At 48.5% G+C, this 27081-nt stretch overlaps 4 protein-coding genes across 4 annotated transcripts; 2 read left to right on the top strand and 2 right to left on the bottom strand.

The window, feature by feature from the left end:
• Positions 1-4389: 4389 nt before the first annotated feature.
• Positions 4390-4826, top strand: PpBr36_06165 (uncharacterized protein; the record flags this gene model as incomplete). The annotated part of the gene is made up of 2 exons (XM_029893312.1): positions 4390-4630; positions 4690-4826. 2 exons carry the CDS (start codon positions 4390-4392, stop codon positions 4824-4826), a joined length of 378 nt encoding a protein of 125 aa, XP_029745679.1.
• A 7866-nt stretch (positions 4827-12692) lies between these two features.
• PpBr36_06164 (uncharacterized protein) lies at positions 12693-14084 on the top strand (the record flags this gene model as incomplete). The annotated part of the gene is made up of 1 exon (XM_029893311.1): positions 12693-14084. One exon carries the CDS (start codon positions 12693-12695, stop codon positions 14082-14084), a length of 1392 nt encoding a protein of 463 aa, XP_029745680.1.
• A 7543-nt stretch (positions 14085-21627) lies between these two features.
• On the bottom strand, positions 21628-23484 carry PpBr36_06163 (uncharacterized protein; the record flags this gene model as incomplete). Its single annotated transcript, XM_029893310.1, has 1 exon — positions 21628-23484. One exon carries the CDS (start codon positions 23482-23484, stop codon positions 21628-21630), a length of 1857 nt encoding a protein of 618 aa, XP_029745674.1.
• A 2228-nt stretch (positions 23485-25712) lies between these two features.
• Positions 25713-26762, bottom strand: PpBr36_06162 (uncharacterized protein; the record flags this gene model as incomplete). Its single annotated transcript, XM_029893309.1, has 5 exons — positions 25713-26137; positions 26192-26322; positions 26401-26423; positions 26600-26626; positions 26694-26762. 5 exons carry the CDS (start codon positions 26760-26762, stop codon positions 25713-25715), a joined length of 675 nt encoding a protein of 224 aa, XP_029745736.1.
• Between the last annotated feature and the right edge of the window lie 319 nt (positions 26763-27081).

The raw sequence follows: 27081 nt of genomic DNA, 5'->3' as shown, positions 1-27081 counted from the left end.
TTGTGGGTGTACTAGACCATCATGAGCGATCCGAGCAGCATATAACGCCTCGTTCGCAAAACGTGGGGGAAGCAGTCAACTCTGCTCGTTACGAGACTCGAACCCGGGACCAGAGTAGAGATGTTGTTGATGGGTCATCCCCCTGACACTATTACTATATGGTTTGTAATCACTCGCATCGCTTGCAAAACACAAGGGCCCGCCCCTTCATTCAAGAGAAGGAAACGCTGCGGATGTTTTCAGCAGGGGCGCCACATGATATCGGCTGATGCGTATTTTTATTCCCTTACTACGTTTTGATTTACGGGCGACGAGGTTTGTTTCGTTCCACCCGTTAGTGGTCCTCGCGTCGTCTCGGCTCATTCACACCATCATCGGCCCCTCGCCAAATGCAACCCAGACCCGGCAGCTTGAGCATGAGTAGTGAGTTAGTTTTTTTTTTTTTTTTTTTTTTTTTTGTATCTTCTACTGCTCAGTTCGAATCGGGTCCCGAAAAGCGGTTCTAGGTCCCGCCTTCTCCAGCCTTGAGGCGAGGTAATAAACGCCGCGCTGACGGGATTGTGGATTCGGCAGCACCTCCGTCGCGGCTATTGTTGGCTCAATAGGATCACGCGGCAGTACTACATTACTTGGGTGGGAGAGGAATAAAAAAGAAAAGAACAGAAATACCCACGCACATCCACACCCCACACCCACATAGCCCAGTCAGCTCGGGTTTGAGAACTGCGGCACGGAATCCACGGCGTCTGGGACCTATTTGGCTCTTAGTGAGCATTACGTAGTCATATGCTGCTGTGCTACTCTAATCAGGATGGGATTGCGAGATGGGACAAGGAGAAGAAGAAAAAAAAAGTGCACTTTGATCCTCTCATGAAAAGACTCCGCAGCACTGGTGGGGAGAGGGAGGGCTAGACGCGATTGACCATCTTTCTTACTTCTTTCAGCTTCCCGACAGATCCGGGACGCAAAAAAAAAAAAAAAAAAAAAAAAAAAAAAAAAAAAAAAAACAGCCCTGACGCTTTGCTTACTTTGCCGTCAGCCAAAGCGAGAAGGTTGGTTCGCATGGAAAATAAAATAATAAAAGCGAGATGGCCAAGATCTTGGATCTACTTGGAAGGATGCTTGGTAGCGGACCAAAAGCTCCACATTGCCGACTAGGAAAAGAAGGTGAAGAAAGGACTCTGCCAAGCTTGAGTGTCGTTATCGTGGTTGTCTATGCCTGGAATTTGCGGCCCGAACAATCTTGCAGTTTGAGCTGGGTGGGAATTAAGGCTATGTGGTTACTGCAGATGACTATTACGCGGCTGCTAACACGCCGGTATAATTTGTGCGGACGTTTTGATTGGGAGAAAAAAAAAAAAAAAAAAAAGAATTCATTACAACCCTCTGTCCACTACTACCTTGATGATTTGACGATCTCGTCTGTAACATGCAATGCACGTGTCACCAAGACAAACCACCCGGACAAGTCGGCACATCATCAATTTTTCTTCTTTACCCCCCTTGTTGATTCCCCATCCCACTTTCCCATCGACATCTTACTCCAATCAAACCGGCCGCCATGGGACAATCTCGACAAACGTTCTGCCGCGTGTCCACAGAGGGCTCATCAGTGGGGGGCCCCCTAACCTTCCCTTTCGAACAGGGTTTTAGCACCTAAAGATAGGCCAAGGCTTCCCATGCCAAGAGAAAAAGCTTTCCAGCCCCGGGCCTGGTTTAACAAGGGGAAAGCCTCGACTGGGTGAGAGAGACAGAGGGATTACGCAGTGATGGATTACCTTGGCTGTATACCGACACCAAAAGAGGAGGAACGGATAGCAATGAGCTCTTTTTACCCGTTTTGGAAAGCTGTCTCAATTTTTATTTATTTATTTTTATTTCTGTTCAGTTCAAATCCGGCGGTTGAATTATTGTCCTACCAATTCCGGTCTCCACTCACAGCAACTAACAACACAATGCCAACATGCAAATGGAACGTTTATTAACTCTAAAATATTTTACTACGAACTGTGGGAGCGATATCCCTCTCATCGTTGTCTGGCACAGGAAAATTATTTGGCCGCCAAGGATTGGATTAGATTGGCGCATTGAGTTTATCTTTGCCGTCAATTCTGTTTCCTTCTTGGCGGTGAGACATTTTTCTTTTATTTTCCTTTTCTTTTCCCCCGTTGGTTGGAAAGCTGGATTTTTTTTTTTTTTTTTTGTTGCTCATGACCCTTGGCGCGATGGGACGAGATGTGCATCGCATCAGCTGCGACTTTGAATTAAGCTTAAAGCGGGGCTATTTGACTGATGGGCACTTTGACGTAATCTGCTTTTGCAGTGAACGCCAAGTCTGTCGGCTATTGGTTTGTGTCCTCTTTTTTGTTTCTCGTCATAGAACTCATAGCCCATAAATAAGCGGGGAGGAAATGAAGTAGGATGGGTGGTCGGCTACCTTTTTTTTCCTAACCTTAGGCCAGTAATACTACTGCACTGTATGTACGTACCTAGTAGTATAGACAAATCAGCAAAAACCTACCCCAAGTTAGCCCAAACGGTAATTAACGGTAAGGGTAAGCAACTAAAGATGCATGGCTGGTAAGCCGATAAGAAAAGAGGCCGCGCTCGTAAAATAAACAGCCTTAATAGGCGATGTGCCGGCATCTTGGCAGCAGTTGGTGTGTGTAAAGTTGACCAAGTACCTACCGTATTTGTTTTGTCCGAACTCAAATTTCATTCTGGGGTTACAGAACATGAGCGAAATATTGCTTACCTGCCTACCCAGTAGCAAGCAGTGGCTTGTGTCTCGCGCTCGCCGGGGGGTTTTTTTGTTTGTGGTCTTATTCTTCATTACCTATCGCACTTTAACCTCCAGCTCCCAGCCAAGGAACTTCGTGTGACGTCTGACTCGCTTGGCTAGCCCTCGATGCCTTGGCGTAAACTTTGGGAGGGGTGTGAGGACCATAGTGACAAATGACAAAAACATTAACCCGCGGATATCCTTTTTGTAGTTCAGCCCGTCTTCGCCGACCCCGAGTAGGCAAACAAAAACAAGCTGCCGATGACAAGGCCTCCTCCGAATACGTTACGGTATGCTACCACCGACCTGGGAAAGCTTGGCATAAACCCGCACCACGACGACACCAGCCCATTCCGGCTCCCCCTTTCAAGAAACTAGTGCTGTTGGCAGACGACATCATGTGGTCCGTTTGCGTTTTTTTTTTTTTTTTTTTTTTGCTGGTCCGAGGAGTAGGGGAGGGGCTGACCGCCAGAGGTTTTGCTTGGCTTACTGTACGCCACGGCAAACTTGTTCTTCAGCTTTTATGCTCTTGTTATTGTTTTGCTCTTGGCTTTCTTCGCACTGCCTTTTTTTTTCGTTGTTCCTCTGGCCACCCTTGCAAAATGACACAGGTGTGGAGAGCTTGTGGCACGAGAGCCGGGGTGGGGGGTGGTTTAGTACCGAACCCTCCGAGCTACACCGTAAAAAAAAAAAAAAAAAAAAAGGACCCAGCAGCTGAAGCGATAGTGCAAAATAGCGAACGAAGCGACGCGCCTGAGACCTGCATGACCGTCAACGGCTGAGAATAAGATACCGCATTGTCATGGAACCTCTTTCTTTTTTTTTTCTCCGTCGTTTTCTCGTGTGGGGATTACGGCTGTAAAAGCTAGGCTTTACCCTAATCTTGCTGGCGCCGATGCTTCGGAGGTCAAGTTGAGCAAACTTGAGAGACCTTGAGCAAGCCACATCTTATTATCTTGCTTCCGTGCGACTTGTGAATCCACTTTTTGCCTTCTCGAAAATCGATGGAATTTTTTACTATTTTGCATCTTTATCTCGGAAATTCTGCTTAGAACGGTCAAGGCTGACTGACTGACCCGGTTAAGTGGCAAAAGCCAAGTGTTCTTTTCGTGTCTTTTAATTCGTTGCGGCCGATTTTTTGAGTTGATGCCGTCAGATCTACCTTTGAGCGATCCCATTGGACGATGGGAGGGGTAATGAGAGGGGGGGGGAAATAATTAATAAATAAAAAATAAGCATACATTTTGAGGTGCGGCAGTCCCTCCCCAAGACAAGAAGAAACATTAGTGTTATGCATCAAGGGCTAGGCTTGACTTGACTGACTTGAAAAAAAAAAAAAAAAAAAAAAAAAAAAAAAACGGAGACCAGCGTGTGCGCGTTGCGAAGCAGCCCCTCTCATGCCAAGCCTATAGATCATCCTTTCAATCCCCCATTCATATTCTCGATAATTTCTACGCGCCCCATCTGTTTCCATTGCACGGATGAGGATGTGCCAAGACTGATAAAGAATCAAGGGGAGAAATGGGGAAAAGACGAGGGGGAAAAAATGATTAAAAAAAAAAAGGCGAAATAAAGAGATACTTGATCACCGGTAATACGGACGGACTATGCAGGCATTTCCCAAAATGGACTGGAATGCATTGTATCATTCCCCATTTACTTTCGCGTCTTTTTTTTTTCCAGGCTCTTGGAAGAAGCAAGCAAACGAAGATAACCAACTTGATTCAAAGGCACTTTGCCGATCATTATGGAGTAGGTACGCAGCCGGACCAGCCAGGGCAAGTTTGATTTGTGTCTCGCTGATCACGTTCCACCCGGCGGATAAGCACAGCAAAGTACGCGGGTGCAGTAAGTACAAGTAGGCAGCGCAAGAGAAGGGCGTTATCCCAACCGAGCCCATCCACCTGGCCCCATGTGGTCCGACGTGCCGGTTAGGCCGTGCTGTCCTGTTCCCCCCCCCCCGGGCATTACGCGCGAGATTGGAGTCCGAAGGTACGGAAAGTGGGAGACAAGCGTGACAAGGGGGACAGGAATTATCGGCTAGGTTCCAACGTACGTGATGTAAGATGCATCCGAGTAGCGAAGTTACATGCTCTCTTGGTTTCTTTTCTTTCGCCCCTTCATATACTACTTACGCGTACAGTATCACTCGTTTAAGTATAATACGGCCAAGCTTGGAAGAGGGTGTGAACGGGGGCAATTAGACTAGACGAGGATGAGCCTAGTCCTTATTGTCAGTCCATTCCTTACTCGGTTTTTTTTTTTTCCTCTTATCAGGTTATTTCTCAGCTCTTTTTAGCGGGACTATGAATTTGAGCTTATATTGTTCAGGTGTTCTCTTTCACTTAGATGCGAATGGCAAAGTATACCCGGCGGAGATCATAGCCTAGCTGCACGTCGTAGTAAACGGTCAAGCTGGTCCCAACTCAAATCTTCCCGATTCTTATTACAAAAGTTAAAATATGCATATATGCATATTCGGAAAGTTAGATTCTCGTGTATTTCCTGTTCACATGTTGGTAGTTAGCATTTTTGTTACTTTACTAGTCTTTCCCTTCTTCAACCGAAGCTTTTCCAATACTTGACAGATACTGTATCTAGCAAACCTTGGCAGGACTCGGAATCGCAGACATCACGCGGGTTCAACGGATAGGCACGGAGTATATCGCACTGATCCGAGAGTCCGCAAACCTAGACTCCAAGCTCAGTCAAGGCCCATTCAAGGCTTCCTGCTGCAGATTTCCCGAAACCCAAGCTCGGCGCCTTACCGTTCCAGGTCGTTCTAGCAGCCGATCCCCGATTGTCCGCCGTTCTACTCCGACACTTGTAACCAGAAACGGCTATATCTCTTTTTTCTCTTTCTATTGATTTTTCTTGTAGGGGTGGGCAGCGGCAAACAGCAAGAAAAGAGTCATGCTCACCGATTTGTGCTACATTTCACTTACTCTAGCCTTTGCTAATTCGAGCAGGGCTTCCGACGAAAGCCGACCCCTTCGTTCGGTTTCGCGAGTTTGTAATACCGCTACCCGAAGAGGCGAAGCAGCAGTCAAAAAAGTGACACTTTGCTTGTTCAGATGTGCTTATGGTGTGGGTGTGGTGAGTGATAATGAAGTTACTTATACGCCGTGGCCAGTCAGAAAAGGAAGCGATTCTCGCATGTGAGGTCGGATTAGGGTGAAAAACAAGTAAGCATTATCCACAACTCTCCTTGCATCGTGGCGTATTATATTTTCATGTGCCTGTCTCGGGATTTGACTCTACTGTAAGCAAAGACTTTATTGTCAGCAAATCAAGAGAAGAGGGACGGGGAGGGAGAGATAGAGAGTACCGAGCTAGTGGAGACCTGTTGTTAAGCATGCAAATTTCACTATTGTAGTCAGGTCGCCAGGCTGTACAATCCCTCGCTTCCCAGGGAGGGAAAAGAACCCCGAGGCTCCTTGCCGCGTGACGCGAAGAGCCATGCAGCCGTGTGCAGATCGAGAAATGTTGTCATACCAATAGAAATAATTTGACCTTTATTTTTCTATCTTTTTACTCGTATCTGTCCGACGGACACAAATACACAGATGCACCAAGGTGGTTACCGATAGAAGTCAGGCTATGCCGGTACACACTGTAAGCCCGGTACCGTTTCCTTGCCAGGGGTATTATTGTGCACAGCCTTGTCCAGACCGCTGAGTCTATGCCACGAAGGACAAGAAAGAAAAAAATAAAAAGAAAGAGAGAGAGAAATTAAGAAAGCTTGATAACGTAAACTTGGTAAACGAAAAGAACGAACAGACAAAAAAGACCGCCCTGTGAGACACTTTTCGGCCGAAATCCTGAGGCTAAGCTTGGTTTTGGCGCCCACGTTGGCGTCTGTTGGTTCATGTCAACAATCGAGGTTCCGTGTGGGATCGATGATGACAGTGGTGATGCTCTGTGGCAATATGTCAGACACCTTTAGACATGCTAACCCCAGGGGGCTGACGATTTGACTGTTTCCGAATCTGTGTTGATTCAGTATGCAAGGTCCTGTTACGAGCATCTTGGTTTGCTTATGTGTGTCATCCCAATGGAGATAGACTCTGACATGGCAATAACAGACAAAAAAGGGCCATGAGGCGTTGGTATGAGGCGCTGTCCTTATGACGGTGGGGGAGAAGGAGAAAAGGGCGGCTTAGCGCAGCGCTTCCACCTCAACTTCACTTCACCTCACCATCGTCTAGCCTTCTTTTTCGTCCCAGCTGCCAAACCAAAACCGCGGAAATGGCTGTGCAAAAGGACCGAAGAACAAGGTTCAGGCTGATTGGACAGGATAAACATTAAGGAAGACGGGAAAAAATTTAAGAAAGTACGGAGTACTTGACCTGCATATCACCGAGCTCAAGGTTGGGATCCCTTACCACCGACGGGCGTTTATGTCCATTTTCATTGAAGAGAGAAAAAAAAAAATCAACAGAAAAAAAGAAAAGCTTAATGGGACGGGGATGGTGCAGTCTGCAGTTAGAAACAAGGCAAGCCCCGGCAAAGGTAAACCCTGAACGGAGAGTGCCGCGCCAGTAGGCTTTTTGGTCGAATGTTTACGTGGTATTAATCACAAATTAACCCGGCGCGTCCCTCTGGATCGCGTGGTGTCAAGTACCCGCCCACATGACGCCTTTGGCGTGTCTGGGCTACCATTTCTTTTCCCATTTGTTCTCCTCCATCTTTTTTGGGGGCCAATGGGACAAAATAAGCATTGCGTCTTGTCAGCCCCCCCTCCCTTTCTCTATCTGAGTCTCACTAAACCCCGATTCAATTTTAGGAAACTTCGGGCGCCCCCAAATCGAGCCCAAAGGCTGACCCGAGCAAGATTAGACAAGACGGGTAAGAGCGAGGAAGCGGGAACCCCCCTCGACCCCTGCTCCGTTGCTCGCAATAGAGTAATCAGTGGTAGAAACAATCAAGGAGGGGAGGGGGTCATGACTCGTCGTCCAACTCATGCTTATTATTTTTATTTTATTTTTACTCAAACTGGTGGGGTACCTAGGTGTGTTTCCTTGCCTCGAAGTCAAGACACTTCTTGGGTCGCAGCAAACGTTGTCGAGGTCGATGTGAGAAACCTTCCATTGCACCCTTAGTTCCACCCATGCAGGGTTTGGGAAAAGGCAGATTGATCTGCCAAAGCCAGAAACGGCAAATTCCGCCTACGGTCAAAAATTCGTCAACCGAGTCCTGTGGCACCGAAGTTCACGCTAATAAGAGTAATAAACTCGCACCCAGGCTATTGACGGTTGTTGTTCTGTAAAACGTGCTGTTTTGCTTTAGTGAGCAGCATCTCACCTTTTTTTCCCCCCTTCGTGTGTGTGTCATCGAGCAAGTTGTTACTAAAATAATATTCTCCATTGTTTTATTAGTCAAGTTTTTTTACTTTGCTGGTTGTTCTTGTTTCCAATAGCGCCGCTTGCAAGTTACGTTAGCATGCAATTTGGTTTTCTGCAACTAACCTGCGCCGGTGTCCAACGGCGAAAGATGCCCGCCCGGTTTCTGGGAATACTCCGGCCGCGTGCTGCATATAACCGCCAAGGATTAAGGATGAAGCAACGAACAGACGAAAAAAGAAAAAAAAAACGGGGTGGGTAGATTTTGAGTTTTTTTGTCTTGATTGTCTACTATGAATAAGGTTTCCTAATTTTCCAGTCCTGAATAGTTAAAAAAAAAAAAAAAAAAAAAAAAAAAAAAAAAAAAAAAAAAAAAAAAAAAACAAGAGGCATAACTGTAGTAATCTGGAACCCAGATTATGCTTGCTGACCGGCTCGTCGCCTTTTAATCTTGTGCAAACGTAAAATTTATCATCCAAGAACCATCATCTTGCTCTGGTTGTAAGGGTTCGGAATGTGCAGCGCATGATCTCGGACTGCACCCGGTCCGCAGCGCAGGCAGCGCCTGACTGTCAGCACCCAGTCTTGGGTTACGGGCAACCACACAAGGGATGACATGATGGCATGAGCAAAGCAGCAGTGCGGTTGCAGCGTAAGTCGTTGCCTTGAATTGGGAGGTGGGGAGTCGTTTGAGTGGGGAGAAGACACGATTACTGGTAACATGTGGTACCTTGGCGTCCACACACCCCCATTCCAAGTGGACCCCTCTTTCAAAATTTCGGCTTTTAACAGACATGGCAGCTCGCCGGGAAGACGCTCGCACGAATATAGCACCGGCGGTGCAAAATAATGTGCAAGCAACCAGCCAGCTATACGTACGTAATGACTAAGTAATGGCCCGAGAGAAAGGGTACCATAGAGCTAAAGGAGTCAAAATGAAATAAAAATAAACTATACAAATGCCAGGATTTTTGCTTATAGTTTTTTTTTTTTTTTTTTTTTTTACTTTACTTTCATGAAATCACATACCATGACAGTGGAGTTAAAGCGTCCTCTGGGTTCTCACTTACTCGATTCACTCAAACGCCGGACAGTCGGGTAGATATGGCAGTTTAGCGCCGCCAACCGGTGCTAACGGGCCCGAAAGGTTAATTGCCCAAGGGTTGACGGATGGTGCCTGGCTTGGGAATGCTGGGAAAAGTAAAGTAATAAACAAACATCACACACCCAAGTCGCAGACTTGATCCTACATTACCACAATAAAGCAATTAATAGCCCAAGAGGTACGAAAATGTTACTTAGCCACAACGCCAAGGGTACTGCAACCTGGGGCGGGCAGCGGGGCTGTAAGAACCAAGGTCTCCACACCACCACCTCTTCTCGGCGTACGATGTACACAAGTCGCACGCAGATTAACTCCCTTCCTGGCTCAAGGATGGTAAGCTTGGCGGCAGGCACCAAGAATCTGGGCGGGTGGGTCATGCAAAATAAGCTTGAAATTTTACCAATTCCCATGTCAAGCATTACGCCCGCCGCCTCACCGGCGGCTCGCGATTGGCAGCTACGGCGCAAAAGTGGCTTTTGTTGTGTACTGGATTGTACCTAGCAAGCATTCTTGACTTTTCTTTTCTTGGGCGTATGTATGGTAATTATGGGTGTGCAGGCATCCCTCCACTAAGGCATTTCCCTCTCTCATCGTCCCCCTCTTTGTCCAGCCCCAAGCCCCAGCCTGGCTGTCTAACGCCGAGAAGGCTTGGTCTCGGTTCTTTGTGCTGCTTGGTACTCTAAACAGAGTACTATACCGCTACCGAGCAACCGCAAAGGCAGCCGCAAGTAAGACCTTCTTGGCCTTTGGCTCGCTGTACTCTTGCTCGTCTCATCCCATCCCATCCCATCCAATCCAATCCATCCGCTGACGTGACGGTGCGGGCCTTTTTATTAACCATCACCAGCCCGCTCGCCCTTCTTATGTTTCTATTCTACAAGTCCAGACGATCCTGCTTGTCTCTTTTTTATTCTTTTATCTTTTCTTTATGCATGCATTGAGTATCCTTTCATCGATACTGATAATCGATCAGGGACATCTAAGACAACAAGTAACTGAGACACACCAACATACCTACCGCATCTATCGCCTACGAGACTCTAGCTAGGGATATCACTGAATTGAGGGATCGAGGGATGAAACAAGTAAACCCATAAAATAAGAAGATAGGACAGCGCCCTTCATCGGCAACAACCATCTTCTGAACTCGAACCGACTTCACACCCAGACTCGCCAGGGTGCACCGAACCGTCCTTGGACTTCAGCAGCAGCGTATCACAAAGGCATTGAGAAACTGCTACACTTCAAGCATCTCTCACTCTGGCTCCGAGACATGTACCGCTTGGCTGCAGCATCGCCGTCGCCAGTCTAAACGAAGCAAACAGTTCAGCAAAGCAGCCAACCCAACGAGATTTGAGTTGGTTGGCCGTTTGCACCCCGTTGCATCCGCCCACAGAAGAGAGTCAGACTAAAAATTGAAGGGAGCTTGCTTTTTTTTAAAAAAAGAAATTAAAAATTTCTTTTTTATCCTTTTTTTAAAAAAAATCTTTTCGTTTATTAGTGCAAAAGCCAAAATTTGGGCGACAACCTTCTGGGCCCCTTCGACAAGCCCAGGTACCCATCTTCTACTTACCTGTACCTCAGCTACGGTACATTACACCGTTTGTTTGCTTGAGTCGTCTTAATTTTTCTTGGGGCGTACCTTCCTGCATCTGGAGAAAAGAAAAGAATAAGAAAAGAAAAAGAAAGGGAAAGTGGAGCGATCACCCAAGCACCTCAAGAAAAAATCACATTTAAACGTGCGTCTCAAAAGAAGCACCGCAACGCACCTTGTTTCCCTTCCGCCCGTCGGCCTTTTTATCGGGCGACAATACTCAGCACATCGGGACAGGAGACGAGATTATTTTTTTGTGTTTACCCTACTCTCATCGTTTCTGTGACCTCTTGCGCAGGTCTCGACATCATCGTCAAACGGCCGAACACCAAGGTTCGGATTTTGCAACCTTGGCGGGAGAGCTTGGCTACGAAATAATAAAATCCAAGACACTCGCATCTTGGACCAACGTTTGACTTGTGAACAGAAAAACCACCTTTTCAACAACCGAGCGCATTTTTTTGCCTTTTGCCTCGCTATATTGGTATGTATCTTGGGTTTTGTTTTATTTTATTTTATTTTCTCTTTTTTTTTCCCCCCCTTCTGTCTCGTGTTGCTTTCTGCCTTTCCCTTCTTTCCCCCGTCGTCATCAAAGTCATCATTACTCGATATTTCGAAAAAGCAGACATTCCATCCTTGCCCAAAAAGATTTTCTCCCTTCGATCTTTTCCTGCCTCTGGTTAGCAGTTCAATTTATCATTTTTTTCGCTCTGTTAGTCATCATTTCACCACAAAGGGGGGGTTATTTCAAAGCAGGATGAAAAGTCAAGTACGAGAACTGCCGAAAGGCATTCAAACCCATTACTCAGTCACAGCGTTAAAGTGGGTGCTGTGGCGATCGCTCCCTTTGGACAAGACTTGCATCGGTGGGAAAAGGGAAAGGGAAAGCAAGAAAACAAAATACCCTTTCAGACCTTGCACGTCTCGTACGTCCGTCCCGTTTGCCTAGCAGCAGCCAAGTTGGCTTGCCTAGCCTGCCTGGTAGCCACGTTGGACCCACCCTAGAAGATACTACTGCCTGGCAGGCATCGAGTTGCAAGTTGCGCTCCTTTTGCCCCGTGCCGTCATCCCGGCACACAGTTAAGATTCTGCGCGGATTGGGAAACAAAGGGGGGCGCCCGAAGCCCGACCGATCCAACACTTGAACAAGACCGCCCCTTACGCCGCGTGTCTGAAGGCTGCTTGGATTAAGCTTCTGTCACGTCGCCCACCATTCCGATTGACTTATCCCCGTCACTAACTGCCAAGTCTGAGGGTCCCACAGAAATAACACCACTTGACTTTGTGGTCTCGCGACTTGCGTCTCATCGAGGGCCCTGGTAGACCGACCACCCATCAGCTCGACTCGACTCGCAATTCGGCCGCCGTCCGCCGCGCTGCTCGACTAGACTTGCCATCACACCAGAAACGCCAAGGCCCAACGGATCTCTGCTACCAGGGTCTGCGGCGCCGCGCTGTGGGGAATTTTTGCTTAGCACGCCCACTCGTGTCCACACACCACCCAACCCAAACCAAAACCTCATTTGGGAAGTGGTCCGCGTTCTCCACTTGCACGAGTCTATCCCTCTCAGGCATGGCATTTTGACCACTCTTTACTGTGCGCATCTTGGCCGACACTACGTCGTTCTTTGCATGGTTCAGCTCCTCTTAAAATAAGCTACAGCCTGGCCCCAACCGATCGGCAACGTTCCCTTAGGTCGCCTTTTTGTTTGGAAAGTCATCCCTTCTATCTTTCGTCTTTGCCCGTCATCTTAAACCCAAGCCAACCACGACAGTACGGGCACACGTTACACCTTTTTACTTTACACATACACATACACATACACATACATACGGAGCAAACACACACATACACGCATATACATCAAAATGATGGAAACATACCACGGCTTCGTCAGGACGCCTGCCGATGCCATAAAGCTATTCGAGGCTTGCAGAGTAGGTCTCCTGCCTCGTGTTCAACGGAGACTTTCAGAAAAGGAACGTCAGTCAATACGCTCCGGATCAGTCTTTGTTTGGGACGAGAGGGAAGCCGGCATGAGGAGATGGACAGATGGAAAGTCATGGAGCGCCAGCAGAGTATCCGGAAGCTTCCTCACATACCGCGAGATGGAGGGCAAGAGGGGAGGTGGCTTTGGTAACGCGAGGAGAGGCGCCGGCAAGACTCCCGACTCGGGCCGCGGTAGCGACGGATCCCAAGACGAGACAGAGCCCGATGGCTACAGATACAAGGCGGACGGTCTGATGAAGCAGTCTTTCAGCATCACAACCTCGACAGGCCAACATTTGCACTTGATTTCATATTACTCGAGGCCCATGGCCGGTCAGGCAGAGCTCACCGTACCAACAGCGGATCCCGCCTTGCGCCAAATATATCCCGAAAAGGGTTTGTACCCAGAATCAAGCATGAGCGAGGCACAGGTGCCGCCCATGACAAGAGCACCGATGCAGCAGGCACCGTACATGGCCGGTCCTCCTCACCACCTCCACCCAGGCTCGCACACATATCCGCCACATTACGTGCAGCATGCTTACCCTCACTGGCCAGCATCGCCTGCAACACCGCCATACACACACTACACAGTCGCACCGCCAGCCTACCCGCCGCCTCACCACGGTCATATGCACCCGCACGCACCGCCGCCTGGCCACTATCCTTACGCATCGCCCCCTCCTCCTCAAGCTGCGCCTCAGTTCGATCGGACGCTTCCTCCACCTGTTTCGACCGCTCCTCAGTCTAGGACGCCACCTTTGGGTCCTTTGATGCCCGCATATGCCGCCCACAGATCCCCGCGCTTGCCGCAACCGCGCCCGTCAACAGACTCACAGTTGCACCCTCACCACATGCCCGATCCAAGACATGGTTCTGCGGGCGCCAGGGCACTCCCAGCCCCGTTGCCTGCTCTACCTCCGACGAACACACCACCAACCAGGCACACCTCGGTCTCGCCGCCTCGGTCTTCGCATTCTGACAGCGCCCCGGCCCCTGCTCCTAGTGGCAACAAGGCAAGCCTTTCAGCACTACTCCACCCGACCACAGAGGTCCCCAGAAGCACAGCCGAGGGAGGCGGCAGCGCTGGTAACTCGCCTCGCCTCATTGGCCGGGAACACACCCCTAGCACGTCGGCCTATGCTATGGCAGCGGCTGCCTTGGCTGCAGGGGCCCAAAAGCAAACCCTGCCTTCACTCAAGCAATTCAACGAAGATGTGCGTGCTTTGGGAGCCCTGGATAAGAAATTCATGCAGACAACATCCTCCTAGGAAAGTCCGCCAAGTTTCATCTCTACCAAATTTGGAGAACTGCATACAGCCAGCATTGGTGTGATATGTGGGGCCCTTTTTTCATGTTTATGATTATCTAAAAGACATTCGATTTGCATTGGCCCCGGCGTCATGTTTTCTTCCTTTTTCTTTCTTTTTTTTTATTTTCTTTTTTTTTCCTTCAAGACTCGAGGAACCTCTTTTCGGAGTGTGTCTACAGTGATTTTTGGGGTGGCTTTGAATTCCAGAACGGAATCCTATCATGGTATCTTTGAGCGTGTTTTCTTTTCAATCGACCTCGTGTACATATTCTTTTTTTAGTGGGGTCGCACTTCTGGTACATATTAAAATTATTTTGGTCTCTAAGCTTTGCAACGAATATGACATGGTCCCTCCCACGATCTTCAAATCTGAAAACCAAAGCCACGCTTGGGTAGCATCGTGCATTACTAGTGGGAACGCGTACAGACGTGCAACGGGATTTTGGATTTGGCATTTCCTTGGCCAAAGTGGACTCAACAAACAGTCACAAGGCGCCACTTGGTGTCTACTCTAAAACATAGCAGGGAGGTCAACGGCTTGACTTGCATGCTGACGACTACAGGTCTCTTTCTGCCTCTTGAAAGGGACGGCCTAATCAAGTGATGGGGCTTGCGCCGGTTCAGATGAAGAATGGGGGAAGGGGTGGTATTTCGATCTCCAGGTTTTTCTGATTCATGCTTGGGGACCGCGTTGCCGTTTGTCTTGGCGCGCTTGGCAAATTCTCTTTGACACATAAATCTTGGCGAATCTCTTATTTTTGTTTATTATTGTTATTACTGACATGGGGCCAAATAAACGAGGAAAAACTTTACTTGTGTGTTGCTAGTAACCTTAGCGGCCGACGGGCGTTTTTTTCACCGAGGGGAGAAAAAAGAAAAAATTGACAAAAGAAGTCAAAAAAAAAGGGGAGGCATGAAGAACAAAACCACCGGGATCATCTCGGACATACTAACGACATGGGGGCAAACTCTCCAACTTACACAGTTGCATTTACTTTAGTCTAGGAGGGAGGGGGGGAAAAAAAAGAGTAAAAACAAAGTCATGAACACTGTAAAAAGCTATGCGGGTAAAGTTTAAAATAAAAATAAAAGGTTGCCAATGTTGCCAATGTAGTGCTTGACAAGTCGGGAAGTCCCTGGATGGAAAGGAGATGACAGAGTCGCAACAGCAATTTGCATGCTAAATAGAGTATGTGTACTACTCAGTGGGGGGTAAAATAAAAACCCGGCTTGCAACTCAATGCTAAGGCCCAGCCCGCGGAGCCGGCCGAGCGGACGGACTGTGGGTGAAGTCGTGTCCCCGAGATTGTCCCATGTTGCCAGACCTGTTCGGGTAATTTAGTCGCACCCGTCCAAAGGGCCCGATATGTAGCTGATACGTCATCAAGGCACGGGATTCATCCCATGTTAAAATCCCATCTCCGGTTTATCCTGGGTAGCATGGTGATTTGTTTGGGCAAGACCAAAAGAACAGCAGACAGTAAGAAAAAAGAATTGAAAAATATTGAAAATAACATAAAATAAAATCGAATAAACTAAACTACTCGAATTACTCTTTACACCCGTTATTGAGACTCAGTTTTAAACTTTTGAGCAGATTTTTTTTAAGCGTATATCAGACATTTTATGAGAAAAGTAAATAAATAAAACGAGTGGATAGCAAGTGTGCGCTGTCACCTAGAGTCCCCCTTGTTTTTAATCATTTCGATACGTGTTTTACAAACCCTTGAGGGGAATGATCGACGGGAAGCGGGCGAGATCTGCACTTAAAGTTGAAGCATACCTGGTTTAACAAGACACAGCGTTTTTTGGATCTTCAGTGAGAAACCTGTCGTGTGAGTTTGAATGGGTTAGAAAAGAAAAGGACAAAAACAGGCAACAAGGAGGGGGGGGGGAGAAAACAAAACAAAGCATCTCTTGCACCGAATCCGTATTCGTCGGGGTGGGTATTGGAGGTAAAGCCGAAGTAACAGGAGATACGGGCGATTCCCGTGAAACGCATCTGCCTCCTTTGGAAGAAAAAAACAAGGGATTTAGGATTGTGGGCGGGGGGCGTGCGAAAAGTACATACGTATTTTTTTTAAAGGTGAAAAGTTCCACCTTTGGTCGAGGGTTAATTGCCAAGGATCATGGGTCTTGGCAAGCATCGAGTGGTTAGTCACAACCTGCGCAGCAAAAAGAAAGCAAAAAGAAAAAAGAACAAAGGTCAACAAGGCAGAAGAAGAGCAAGTGGACAAAAGAAAAAAAAAAAAAAAAATGAAAAATTAGACAAGAATAAAGAAAATCAAGTCTTTTGGGTGACAATGATTAAGAGGTTCGGAACTTTTTCTCCTTGGGTTTTTACTTTTTAGGAAAGAATTCCTCAAATTATCTGCTCATCTTGTTTCTTGCTCCCTGGACCGATCTCACAATCCACAATACTACCGACCCAAAGACCGTAAAGCTAAACGAACCATTTAACATACTACGGTGCATACCCATCTATAACAAGTGCTACTATAGGTCACAAAATCTCTGATGATACGATCAGAAATCAGTTCGGCCGCGTGCCCCACTGCTTCCTTCTCTCTTTTGTTTTCTCCTCGCCTGATGTTCCTCGTGGGGTTTCCTTTTCTCTCTTGTGGTAAAGACAAGCAATGGCGAAATTGCAAAAGGGGAAGGGGGGGCTTCTAGGGAATTTCACCGATGACAAAAGATGGGGGCTTTGTTCCAGGGATTGGCCTTGTCTGACTGAAATGCTTCGCCGCGCCCCGTCCCCTTACTCATCGCACAGTACTGCGATGTACTGTATGAATTCCCATGCACAAAAAAGTACTGTCGTACACACCCATCCCGCTTTCTTTGCAAGTGTTAAGCTTATGGAGCATCTTTAATCCCTTCCCCTGTCAATCCATAAGGCCGAAGGGGGGGGGGGGGCGTGTGGGTGAGAGAGCTCAGCTCCATCAACGTGCCATCGGTTCTTCTTGCTCTCTGTTATTAATGGTTGTTATTTTTATCCTTCATTAATTTGTCTTTTTTTTTTTTTCTCCTTCGTCTGGGGTGCATTTGAAGAACCGCAACGATCTGAAATTGTATACGACAGGGTCCAAAATCTACTTGAATTATCAATAGAAATTAACGTACGTCCTCTGCATGTTGTGATATATTACTTACAAGGTTTGGGTTCACCGTGTTGCACACACCCCCTCCCTGTAACCAGCAACAGCAAGAAGAAGAAAAAAGAAGAATAAACACCCCCTGACATGGGATACCGGCTTTCCTTGAGCGAACGAAGGTTGGGGACTGTCGGTGGATTTGCTCACATTGGTCATTAATCATGCGACAACAAAAGTCTAAAAAGGACCCTGTGGTGTTAAACGGCAAATGCCGTGCAAAGTTTACTCATCGCACCCATGCGACTAAATACGACGTAACTTATTAAGCCTTATTAACCTAAACTCTTGAGGCGATCTACCGTGCCAGAAATAAGGAAACCTTCTACCTTCCTTCCGCCGAGAAGCTACTTGTTAATTACTGTCCTAGATATAGCTGCACGCTGGGGGGGCGTTCAGGGGCTGTGGGTCTAACTCGAACGAGGGAGATCAGGTAACGTTGGCTCATATCTGGGGGCCTTGTTGGGTTTCTTTTATGTCTAGCGTCGTTGCGTGTGTGTGTGTGTGTGTGTGTGTGTGTGTGTGTGTGTGTGTGTGTGTGTGTGTATCGCCATATCTTCATTCCATTCCATCTAATCTTGTATTTTTATTCTTATTCTATAATGTCATTTTGACTGTGACATATAGGTATTAGCGGGAAAAGAGCAAGTAGGTGTGGGCTTTCTTGCCCGTTTGTCGGCGTGGCTGAATACGACTGACTCCCTTGACGTATTAAACACCTCCCTCTCCCCAGGCCCCTGTTGTAGAAGCATCTGCAAACCCTGCCAATTAAAGGAAACAATAAAGGAAACAACAATAAAAAAATAATAAAAAAAAAAGGCCTTGCCGTTACAGTGCTTGTCACGCCGCTTTATTCCTTCTACTTCAGGGCAATAAAATGTGACTAGCCAGGTATTTGCTTTTTTGTACGCGCACGATGTACATTATTCACTGTAAAAGCTTCAGTCAAACTACGTGTTCTACCCTCCCCCCGTTCCCCGCGACAACCCCCTCACCTTGTTGGGGTTGCGTTGCATGGCCCTTCGTTCGTGTCATCTGGTTTATAAAAAGACAGACAAAAAAGACAAAACCTTCTTTAGCCAAGGAATTCCCAGGTGTTACCGAACGTTTTAAGGGCTCCACTCTTTTTTTTTTCCTTTCTTTTTTTTTTTCACTTTTACCGCGCCGCGTTGGCCGAAAAAAGGTCTTCGGTGCCGCGGACGCGAACATGCGAAAGACAGATTCTTTGGGGAAAGAAGGTTTGAGGAGGAGGGGGTGGGTGGATGAGTTCGGCATTGCGGACTTGTAAACGTAACGACAATTTGCTTCGGGAGTTTTCTTTTTCTTTTTTTTTTTTTTTTTTTCCTGTTTACCTTTCTTTTGCTTCTTCCCCCTTTTGGCATGGAAACATGGTTGAAATGGGATTTTAAACTATGTTGGTTTGGTATTGACAGCAAACAGATACTCTTTTTTTTTCCTTTTTTTCATGCTCTCGCCCATTTCCCGTCGTGAGTTCGCACCATGGATAGAATTGTTCTGAATAGGCAAGACGATCCGTTCATTCTGACTCGTCTTGTTCGGTCTCCTTTTCAGACTCTTTTTTTTTATTTTTTCTTCTCTAGTTCATTCCATCAAAGTTTCACCCTTCGCACCTTGGTGTCATGTCGCCGACGATACCGACAAATCGAACAAGGTTAGCTTCGATGGTACGTTACGTTCTAGACTTTTACTCGTTGGGGAAAGACTTTTCTTGGTTTCGGCGACTTTGTCATGTCCGTATGTCAACAAAAACAAGAAAAATAGGAAAAAAAAAAAAAAAAAAAAAAATAATAGCATATAGGATTTACGCTTAAAAGAGGCGTGGACACTTGACGTGAAAGTCAAAGAGAAGAAAAAATGTCTATATATATACAGATCATGGGTATGCTTACGATATTATATTGCATGTAATTCCTTGCTTCCAAGGGAAACCGGGGTATCTGACACGAATGCTTGTGTCTGCGGCCGAACCAGCGCAGCGACTTGTTTGCTTCAAAGTAGATCATGTTTCTCACGTTGCTGCGCCCTTTTGTTGTTAATGTGTGCCCGGTGTCCCCTGCAGTCCATAACCCATCTGTCGACAAGCACCAAACAAGGGCTTTATGCCTATGGACTGCTTTTTTTTATTCTTTTTTTTTTTTCTGTCATAATAAAAATAAAAACAAAAATAAAAATCCAGGCAGTGACGAACATTGCTTCGCGGCCAAGGTATATTCCGCAACACATACTTTCCTTGCACGGAAAATCAAACATGAAGTGCAAATCCCGAGCTTGCCCCGACGAACTCGTCCGTAAATGGCCAAGGACAACTCTGGTGCGACACAAGTGCTCAAACTGTTCCAGTACGGGATAGACAATAGCAAAAANNTAGCAAAAAAAAAAAAAAAAAAAAAAAAAAAAAAGGTCCCAAGGTCCATTATGTCCTGGTTGCCCACTTGGCCCGGAGATGATTCATCGTGACAGTACAATACTATAATGCACCTGTTTGATTGACGAGTAAAATGTATTTTGCTGCCTATCTGATTACGAATCGCTTTGTCATGAACGATTATGGGTGTAGCATAACTACATTGATGGAACTGACGCGTAACCTAGCCCATAGATTGATGCAAGGGGTTTTGAGGGCTATTCCGATTGCATTTGCACAAGTTGTCCAAGCCACACAATCGTCATCATATCTATAAGTCCTCCAATTAACAACGGCAAACACCGGCTTTTCTAAAATGGAGAGCCTTTTGGTGTTTGTGCAGACATATAAATAGAGATTCTAAATTTCATCCACGTGGCTCCTTGCTATTGCTCCTATGTGGAACCAAAGTAAACTTGATGGTGTACAAGATACAGATATGCACTGGTTGGTATAAACACTTGGCGACAGCAAAACGTTCCATCTATTCATATTGTTATATATTGCCCGCGTGGCACTATACTAGAAACAAGCTGTAAAAGTTATACTTGTAATGACGCGTACCACTAAGCGGGCTTTTTTTTAATGTGCGGATAATTGTTGATGGAATAGGGGAGACCCCGAGTATGAGAATCTCGCATATCCCAAGGCCAACTGTTTCCTCTGAACTAGATGCAGCGATGAAAAACTACCCTGGAAATGGTTAGTATTGCTTCCGTGTGTCTGGTAAATGGGTGCCCGTTCAAACGGAGAACCTGGTGACGTTTTTTGAGGAAGCATGCTCTCAATATTATGGTAGACACGACGGTACAAGTGCGTATGTGCTAGCTTGAGCTTCTGTGATACGGCCCCCAGGGCGACTACAAACAAGGCGGAAACAGAATCCCCGCATCACGACCGTCTCGATAAATGCAATCAACTCCGGGACGTCGTTGTGGCTCGCCCTATAGAGAAGCATGCGCCGATGTAGCTCTGGAGGACCTCCGTCTCTCTAGTTGCCCTTCACAAAAGGGGGCGTCCTGGCAAAGACTCCAGCACCAACAGGTAGATGAAAAGACTCCCACTGGAGTGCCGCTCGTCCACTCGCATAAGCAACGAGAAGATAATGATTGTCTATGGGGAGAATGAGACGGAACTCGACCTCACCTCTTCCCCTACACCCACTCCCCCCGAGAGCCTATGTAGCAACTTTGGGTATCGACGAGATGTGTAACCCAGCAACAGACCATCTCCACGTCACCAAGGCGCCGGCCGATCCAGAAGAAACTGCCATCTGGACCAAAAGGTAGCAAGCCCTTTGCTTCCTGTCTCTTCATGGCCCCGATCCTGCAGAGACTGACCGATCCTGTCCACCCATGGACAAATCGTACGGCACGCCATGGCTTGGGCCGAAGAAGAAAAGTCCAGCAAGGCACCACTACTCCGTACGACCGAGCGCAACCGCTGCACTTCCACACCGCCGAAAAAGCATTGCCAAGTGTGCATAAAGGGAGGCTGCGAGATCGAGATCCGTTTAGTTGCTGATAAAATAGAATAAAAAATGGCCTACATTAGTCCCTCCAAAACACCAGCCCAAAACCAGTCATTTAAACTAACTGCACAGCAGAAGAAAAAAAAAAGAAGCAGAAAGCGAGAAGCATACCACAACCGAGCCAACATCCGTCTAGCCTCTAGACACTAAGCGGCTGATTGCAAAGCTAGCGTACCCTCCGTAGAACAAGAAAAGAAGAAAAACGAAAATGGCCAAGAAACGCTTAGCTAATAGCGTCATAAGATGCAACAGTGCATCTGTCCAAGCATCCTTGCGATACTTGCCACCGCCACCTGCGTTGAGATTCCAACGGGTCTATTTTGACCTGACCACGTTCCCGTGATTTTTGATAGGGACCCCAGCAGCCCAGAAGTGGTGACATCCCGTAACACGCTTACCTTAGACCTCTCAACGCGTCAACCTCCCTCTGTAGAGCGTCTAGGTCTGCCAGTATGTCCTTGCCGGCCCCGGGATCATCGATGTGAACCTCCTCCGGCACAGCCTCATGCACCCTGGGCACCGTGCCGTCCGGAACCCCGTCTGTGCTGGTCCTACTTCCGCCCCTTGCCCGCGGTCGGGGAGGAGGCGGCGGCGGCGGCGGCGCAGACGCCGATGAAGTCGGTGTCAAGGACCCGTTGCTGTCGATTCGGCGCGATGTCGAGTCGACGCTTCGGATGCTTGCGGGCCTGCCGCTCCTCACCGAGTTCTTCCTCGCCGGTGGGGGTGGTGGCGCTCCCCCGCTGCTTACACGGGGCGTGGGAGAATCACCCGGCCATGTGTACCCCGAACATGGGCTTGTAGGCGTCCTCGAGACCCCAGGGGATGTAAGGCCATTGTTTGGTCGCGGTGGATTACTAGTCGCAGCGGACCGTCTCGGCGGGGGCGGAGCCGGGGCAGGAGCGCGGATGCTTGAGGATCTGGAGCGTACAGACTCTGAGGACGGACGGCGCACGCTGTCCCCGTCCTCATGGTCTTCTCTTGAATTTTGTATGGCCGATACCGGAGAAGCCAGTGATGTCACGGTAGCTCTGCTGTCACTCCTACCGTGTCCAGGCCTACGCGGCGGCGGCGCTGCGGGTTTCTTGGGTAGAGGTAGCGACGCAGTGGAGTGTGAAGCATTAGGCGGGGTTGGTGGTCTTGGAGGCGGAATCTCGTCATCGGGAGCATCCGGGTCTACATCGACTTCTGGTATCTTCCCTGCAGCCTCGCGGTCGAAGACGCTCTCATTGGCGTCTCCACCGGGGAGCCTCGGTGCTGGCGGTAATGGCTTGTTGAGATCTGAACTGGCCGATGAAGATCTGAGGCTTGGTGAGAGGCCAGGATCTTCCGCAAAGTCCTGACCCAAAATATCAAGACTGAATGGCTTCCCGTGCCTCGATGCCGGTGGAGGTGGCTTCTTGCGAAGCGTCTTGCGCTGAGACCGCTGCGTGGGTAGCAGGCCGTGTTCCTCATCCTCGTCTTCATCCGAAATCTCGTGTGACGTACGAGGAGTCTCCGGAGGGAGGTTCGAGGCGTCGAATATGGAGTGTCGAGATATAGACGAGGCATCCGTATTGCTTGCGGCGTCCCCTTGATGATGCGGGGGCTGAAGCTGCGCTTGCTGACCTGCTGGGGCGTGCGGTGCACCAGGCTGACCTGTCATCAGCAGTCTCCTAAACGCATCCACATCCATAGAACCCTTTGCGCCCGTGGTTGCAGTTGCTCCTTTGCCATCCGCAGACGTGTTTTCCAAGTCACTTAGTGTTTTTGAAAAAGGGTTGGCCGGTGGCCTCGCTGGGCCTGGTGCCTGGTTTTGGTTCCAAGCCCCGTCGTTTGGGTTGTAATTGTGGCCACCCCGGAGTGGCTGCTCGTCGTCGCTGCTCTCATCGCTACCTGGGACCTCATATGCTATGTGCGGCGGACCGTGTGCTGGAAAACGAGCCTCGAATTCGGCATTGACGGACTCGGGAGACGATGGCGGGGGCGACTGCACACGGACCTTTTTCACAGGCTTTGGTCTCTGGAATGTAGTGGACGGTGGTGCCTCGGCAGATTTGGGTAGGGATTGCAGCTGCTGTTTAAAGATGTCGCTGCCGTAGTTTCCGTGGTTGCTTGAAGCACCTGGTGCCGAGACGGTGTCAAATCCTGCAAAGAGACCGTCAGGAACCGAGATTGGCGGCGGGGAATGGACAGAAGCGGTTGAGGAGTGTCCTCTTCGGCGGAACGGGTTTGAGGAGGAAACGGCGACAGCCGCGTTGTGGTCGGTAGCCATCACGGCGTCGTAGATGCCGACAGTCCCCTCGTGGTTCGGCAACAGAGGGGTAGCCAGGGGTTGGTTTTCCTCTCTTTGTTAGATGTCGTCACGGGCGGAGCTGTTGATTTGCCTGGTTGAATTGGTGGCTAATTCTAGGTCTAGACCACTTAGTGTTTGAAGATCCGCGATGCGACACCCATCTCACCCCCCCAGGAATCGGCGGTCTTCCTGGGAAAGTACGCGCAGTGATAATGAACCAAAAAGGTCGATCTAAAAAACAAAAAAAAAAAAAACAAAAAATTAAATAAAATGAAAAACACAACGGAATAAGGCACAATCAATGCAGATCAGTCAGGGCTGCAAGGGAATTTTTCCCCTGTTGGCAGCTTGCGCCAACACTGTCACCGTCGAATGACCAAGCTTTCTGCTACTAATTGAAGTGGGTGACGGGGGAGTTTGTAGGGGCACCTAACCAATTGACTTGATCGATCTAATGTGACTGTGACTGGGCGCAGAAGATGGAGGCGCGGGGTGGTTGAGGCGGGCACAGCCAGACATTCAATCGGATCGGATCAACCGGGAGAACCAGACACAAATAGTACTATACTGTGCTGCGCTGTGTTGTATGTGTACAAACAATACCGCTGCTGTCAATCAACTCAACGGGCTTCTTGGTTCGCTGCCGTTCTCTGCCGTTCTTGTGTTGTTGCCTTGGCCGGGATGTAGCCAACCTTGTCTGGGCCTTTCTCTTTTCTCAAGATGCATCAAATGCACGGGACGAAACAACAGTCGCCCGCACGGTACAGTATCTAGACTGAACTTGGGCTAGCCAAGGTACTGTACATAACGGCAGAAGCAGGTTCGCTGCGTGTCTCTGTGCCTCAACGAGCGTGGTGGCTGTTTGATCCGTCAACTTGGATCTTCTTGAATCGTCATAGCTTTCTTGACAGGACGAGCTCTAGCGCCAAGGCTAAATGAGGGGTAGCAGCGGTCATTGCCTACCTAAGGTACCTACTTTACTACAGGAGAACCTAGACAGCGAGCACAAAGCTACGAGCCGTCGAATACAATCAACAACCAATCCCCTACCTACCCGGCAGCAACCATCCCGAGGCGCGATCCTACTGCAAGTTGAGTAAGACAAGATAGAAATACGCATGTAACCAAGGCTTTCTTTTTGGCAAAACCTCAAATCAACCTTGTCATCCGTAATCGCTCGTCTCGGATTGACAGCCAGCGCAAAGACCAAAAAGACAAAAGACGACTCGGGGCCTGTTCGTACGTTTCATGGGGGCAAAAGCGTACATCTTGGCAAAACAGTACCGCTTTAACCGTGCAAGGCCCATTTTGCACATAAGCTTCTTTCTTTGATGGGGCAGGGAAACCCTTGCCGTAGAAACCTTTTCTTTGTCGAGGGGTTTTTTTTTTTAAAACAAAAAAAAGCGCTTTGGGTCTTTCCCTCCATCGTCTGCAAGGCAGATATCCCATTCCCAACCAAATCAGGTCTGCCAGGGTTGGACGAACCTAAGCGCCCGTGACGTACATTACTTTAGCCCAAGGCACCATACACATTAGTACCCGTGATTACTGAGGTGAGAGCGCGTGACTTGATCGAACGGGCAATCAGTCAGTTGGGCGCAGGGACAGAAGAAAGTAGTAAGTAAAGCACGGGCACAAAAGGTAGCTTTATTCCCACGTGACACCCCCTGACCAAACCAAGCAAGCCATATTTCCAAGCATGCGTCTGGGCATGGCACAGAATCCAAGAATGTAAACAAATCTCAAACTGTTAAAGAGCACGCAAAGCGCAAGGATCGACAAGTTCCGACTGGCAAAAGATAATAATCTGAAATATTCACCATGCATTCATTTGTGGTATAATTATACGCGCACCCCAACTTTGAAAACCCTCCCACACAGCCGCCCCCAAGAAATCGCAAGAGGACCCCGTGCGTGCGCACCAAATGGTATCAAGACACACGACTCATACGCTCAAGGCCCGCCGCCCGCACGCGTCATGACAAGAGACATGAAAAAAGGGCCCAAACCATCACAGCCCTGCGGTGAACACAGAAAACACAAGACAGAAACGAAAAAAACCCAAGCGCAGAACCCCAGATAGCTGTCCATCGCACCACCCAAAAATTTACCCATGATGAGAAACGCTCTAAACGCCCAAGTGAAAAGATAAACAAAGAAGAAACATCAAGTAACAAAAAGGTCCCAGGTTGGGTCGTAATGGTCCGTTATGCGGCAGTCGCCTCGGTCTTTTCGGTCTTCTTTGGCGTAGCCTTCTTCGGAGCTGCTGCTGCCTTCTTCGGTGCGGCCTTCTTGACTGCCGCAGGCTTGGCTGGTGCGGCAGTCTTGGAAACACGTCCAGTCTTGGTCTTGCTGAGTGCCTTGTCGGCAGCGGGCTTCTTCTCCTTGGGCTCCTTCTTCTCCTTGGGAGCCGCGTCCTTCTTGGCCGCAGCAGGCTTCTTGGGGGCCGCCTTCTTGGGGGCAGCAGGCTTCTCAGCGGAGTCCTTCTCCTTCTTCTCCTTGGGAGCTGCCGCCTTCTTCGGGGCAGCCTTCTTTGGCGCGGCTTTGGCATCATCCTTCTTGGCCACCTTCTTAGGAGCAGCCTCCTTCTTGGGCGCAGCCTTCTTGGCCAGCTTGGTACCTCCAGACGGCCCTGTACTTTTGGTTAGAGATTTACGATTGAAATTACAGATGTCACATGACTTACCCTTGGGCTGCTCAAAGACTCCCTTGTCGACACCGGCCTTGAGGGCACGGTTGAAGAGCGAGTCGAACATGCTGTCCGTTACCTCGCCGAGCTTGTTGTTGGCCTTGACATACTTCTTGAGTTGCGGGCGGCTGATGAGTCAAGTTAGTATGGGAGGCGATGCATGTGAGGTTGCAAAATAGAAACTGGAACGTGAGGGGGAAAATTACCTGCTACCGTTGCGGTCCTTGAGCTGAAGAGTGGCAAGGTGAAGAGTCAGCAACTTAATCTAGTGTCATGGCATAGGTTCAAGGGCGGCCTCATGATCAAGCACGACCAAATATTTGGTTGCGTGGTCAAAAGAAGACAAGTCCTCGAGTCTCCCGACGCGCTGTGACACGCCAGAATTTAGGAAGCAGGAGTAATTACGTTGATGATGGCATCAGTGATCATGGCCTGTAGCATGTTAGCATTCAATGAATTGTATTGAGGATATTCAAAGTTGGAGACCGGAGAGACAAACCTGGTAGGTAGGGTGCGAAGAGGTCTTGGGGGCAGCACCCTCGGCCTTGGTTTCCTTCTTGGGAGGCATTTCGACGGTTGATTTTGGGAGATTGGGGTTGTTTGAAAAGGTAATAAAGAGGAGATGGCTAAAATCCTAATACAAAATGCTTTGGATTGCGAATTGGAACTTTGATTGGAAATTGTTCAACGCGTCGATGGTTGTGGGAAAGAAAAAGTCGGAAGAAGGGCGAGGCAGTTTGGTCGGGGCGCGTTGGGCAGGTGGGCACCCGTGTTTATATATGGCGCGGGGGTCGCGGCACAATCAGCAGAATCAGCAGCGGGCGCAACTGGAAATTCCCCCCAGCCCCGGACCGGGCTCTCTCTCACACACGCCAGACTCGACTTCT

This window comes from Pyricularia pennisetigena (genome assembly GCF_004337985.1).
Source record: "Pyricularia pennisetigena strain Br36 chromosome 4 map unlocalized Pyricularia_pennisetigena_Br36_Scf_6, whole genome shotgun sequence".
NCBI classification, from domain to species: Eukaryota; Fungi; Ascomycota; class Sordariomycetes; order Magnaporthales; family Pyriculariaceae; genus Pyricularia; species Pyricularia pennisetigena.
This window is presented reverse-complemented; position numbering and strand designations above follow the sequence as displayed.